This window comes from Arachis ipaensis, chromosome B06 (genome assembly GCF_000816755.2).
Source record: "Arachis ipaensis cultivar K30076 chromosome B06, Araip1.1, whole genome shotgun sequence".
NCBI classification, from domain to species: Eukaryota; Viridiplantae; Streptophyta; class Magnoliopsida; order Fabales; family Fabaceae; genus Arachis; species Arachis ipaensis.
The window spans coordinates 129,463,246-129,465,864 of NC_029790.2; the positions used below are offsets into that span (position 1 = coordinate 129,463,246).

The 2,619-nt window shown below is 34.4% G+C and overlaps 1 protein-coding gene across 5 annotated transcripts in view; it reads right to left on the reverse strand.

The window, feature by feature from the left end:
* Positions 151–2,619, reverse strand: part of LOC107605131 (sulfite oxidase) — a 6,637-nt gene continuing 4,168 nt past the window's right edge. For all 5 annotated transcript variants that reach the window (XM_016306887.2, XM_016306888.2, XM_021105141.1 and 2 more), the window contains 5 exons: positions 2,158–2,268; positions 1,973–2,074; positions 1,760–1,807; positions 1,391–1,606; positions 151–511 (listed from right to left, as the gene is read on the reverse strand). In XM_016306887.2, the coding sequence (XP_016162373.1) occupies positions 395–511; positions 1,391–1,606; positions 1,760–1,807; positions 1,973–2,074; positions 2,158–2,268 (594 nt within the window). In that variant the 3' untranslated portion in view covers positions 151–394. The remainder of the gene's footprint in view (positions 512–1,390; positions 1,607–1,759; positions 1,808–1,972; positions 2,075–2,157; positions 2,269–2,619) is intronic.

Sequence of the window (2,619 nt, forward strand, 5' to 3'; positions counted from 1 at the left end):
ATAACCCCCGAAGCATCTACTACCATTACCAAGAACCGAAGCATCTACTACCAAGAATTTGTGAAAAGTAAAATAGGAGTAAAAATATTTCTAATGATATGGAACAAAACTTTACTATAAAAACAAAAACAAATTTGAGATATCCTCAAGTAGAACCAAACACAGTATAATTACTCAAAGAAACCGAGATTTTGACAATCCTAGAGAAATGTAAGCATTTAGTTATTACTCGTTCTCCTTAGACATAAGGACCTTTATCAAATCATGACTAAAATGTGTTCAGTTTTGGCTGTGAAGTAATAACCTTCAAGCATTCTTGTAGTTGGGAGAGAAGGAAGGCCAAAAAAAAAAAAGCAAGGCTGCATAGTGACAAGATTTTTTTTTTTTATTTACTTTATAAGTTTGAGTGACCGGCTTGAACTTTCACCCTATGCCATGAAGTGTTTAATATTCCTCTCAAGTTCCAAATGTCTTCAACCTTTTCAGGTTGGATATTTGCAGCTGAATCTATCTGCAAAATCAGCCAGCAGTATTAGAAACATATATAGAAATTTAAGCAATGTAGCATCAATCTATGAGGCTATACATTTTTTTTTATTAATAAGAGTTTTTTTGTTGAGGGGTAAAAATGGGTGCAAAATTTCATTGATGAGTTTGATGTGTAAGATTATATGTGGAACTCATGAAAATTTCGAACCTAATTTTAACCGCCGAAACAGAGAGATTCTAAGAAGAAAAAGAATAAGGCCATGGTCATTTCTACAAATAGCCTGATAAAATTGATACACAATAGCTAGAAAGGGGTATATATATATAATATCAGAAAACCCTAGAAAATCAAATAACTAAAAAAAACACATATTTAACTAATTGACATTGGAAGTCAGTGAAGAAAGTCCTAGGCACATTTGATGAAGTCAGAACAACTATCGTCTTAGCCATGAAAGTTGTGGTTAGCTCCTCCAACATTCATCAATTATCTATTTGTATAATTTATCCATCATCATATAATGAATATCATTTACGTCATCCCACTCTCTCATACAACTTCATTCATCAAATTAATCTAATTACTTTATAAAACTAACTTACATGAACTGGAACATAAAACACAATAAAGTTAAAATTATTTGAACTCATGGAGGACTTTAGACTGACACTCAACAACTTGTGAGTAGATGTTAGTGTTTGTAAAACTCGATTGGTGCAAATAATCTGGAAATTGGAATGGACAACAGTTTCAACAATTTGTCACATTTTGTATGAAGCATATCCAGTTATTATCTCTTAGATGTATACATCAATAGATGCCAGGTATTTAGGATATCTTGCTAGTTCCATAAGACAAGTAACTAGAATCATGAGAATGAGCAGAAGATGTATTACATACCGCTTTTGCAACAATCTCGGTGCTCTGACGAATATCAGCTGTGACCTCAAATAGCACCCATGCCCATTTGTCACTGTTGAAGCCATCCGCTATGTATTGGACACCACTTTTCTGACATCTTGAGGCTTCAATCCAGGTTTTGCCTCCATCAACAGAAACATCGACTCTCTCAATGCCTCTGCCACCACCTGATGCTGCATACCCACTAATTTTTACCTAAATGTAATATCCGAGTATTAAACTCAAACATTCAAGCAATGTAAAACAAGATCAAGAAAAGAACCATGTTTGTGCATTTCATATCGAACCAACAAAAGCACATTCATGATCATGCATGAGTAGCCCATGTACACGATCACATAAACTAACCTTCCCAGGCTTTATTGTGCTCACATCTTCTAGAGAACATATAGCACACTGCCAAAATGAAATCATTACTTATTAATACCAAAGTATTTCTTGGAAAATGCATAAATTTATTCTGTATGATGGATTGGGGACTGGATTTGAAAATATTAATCAACTTTTTCTCTGTAACCCAAACTAAGTTATGTACAGCAGGAAGTACAATAATCAGTGTACCTGAACAGGGAAATCCATTTGGGGCCTCCTGGTTGACCAATTAATATTATCCCAATCCACTGATGGTGGAAACATTTTGTAGTCTTTCTGCATGAAGAAGCCCTGAAATTTGATAATGTTAAGTTCTAGAACATTCTGAAAAGAAAGTTTTGGTATTTTAAGTTATTATACATCACGTATCAGACCTGGCATTCTTCTTCAATAATATTGATATCTTCCAGCCATTTAACAGATCGAGCTCCAATGACGCCAGGCACAACCACACGCAATGGATACCCATGATCCCTGTTAAGAGTCTAAAGAAAGGCAACTAAACATTAAGCTACCCTGATCATTGTACACACAAAAAAGAGAAAAGGAAACAGAAACCTGAAAATTGTAAACTAAGACTAGAGTATTATGCAGAGATTTTTCAGAAATGACAGAACAGGTTAAAAGGGTTAATGTTTGAAATGGATGAGAACTGAGAAAAACTCCTAGTAATACTAATCATGCATGTCAAAATAAGTTCATCTCTCAGCTGTACCCTTCTCTCCAATGCTTACCTCCATCTCCATCCTTGAACATGCTTCTTGTTTTCAATTTTGATAGGTGGGACTAACTTACAGGTAGAGGTAGTTAATTCACCTAAATGTTAAATTTGAGCT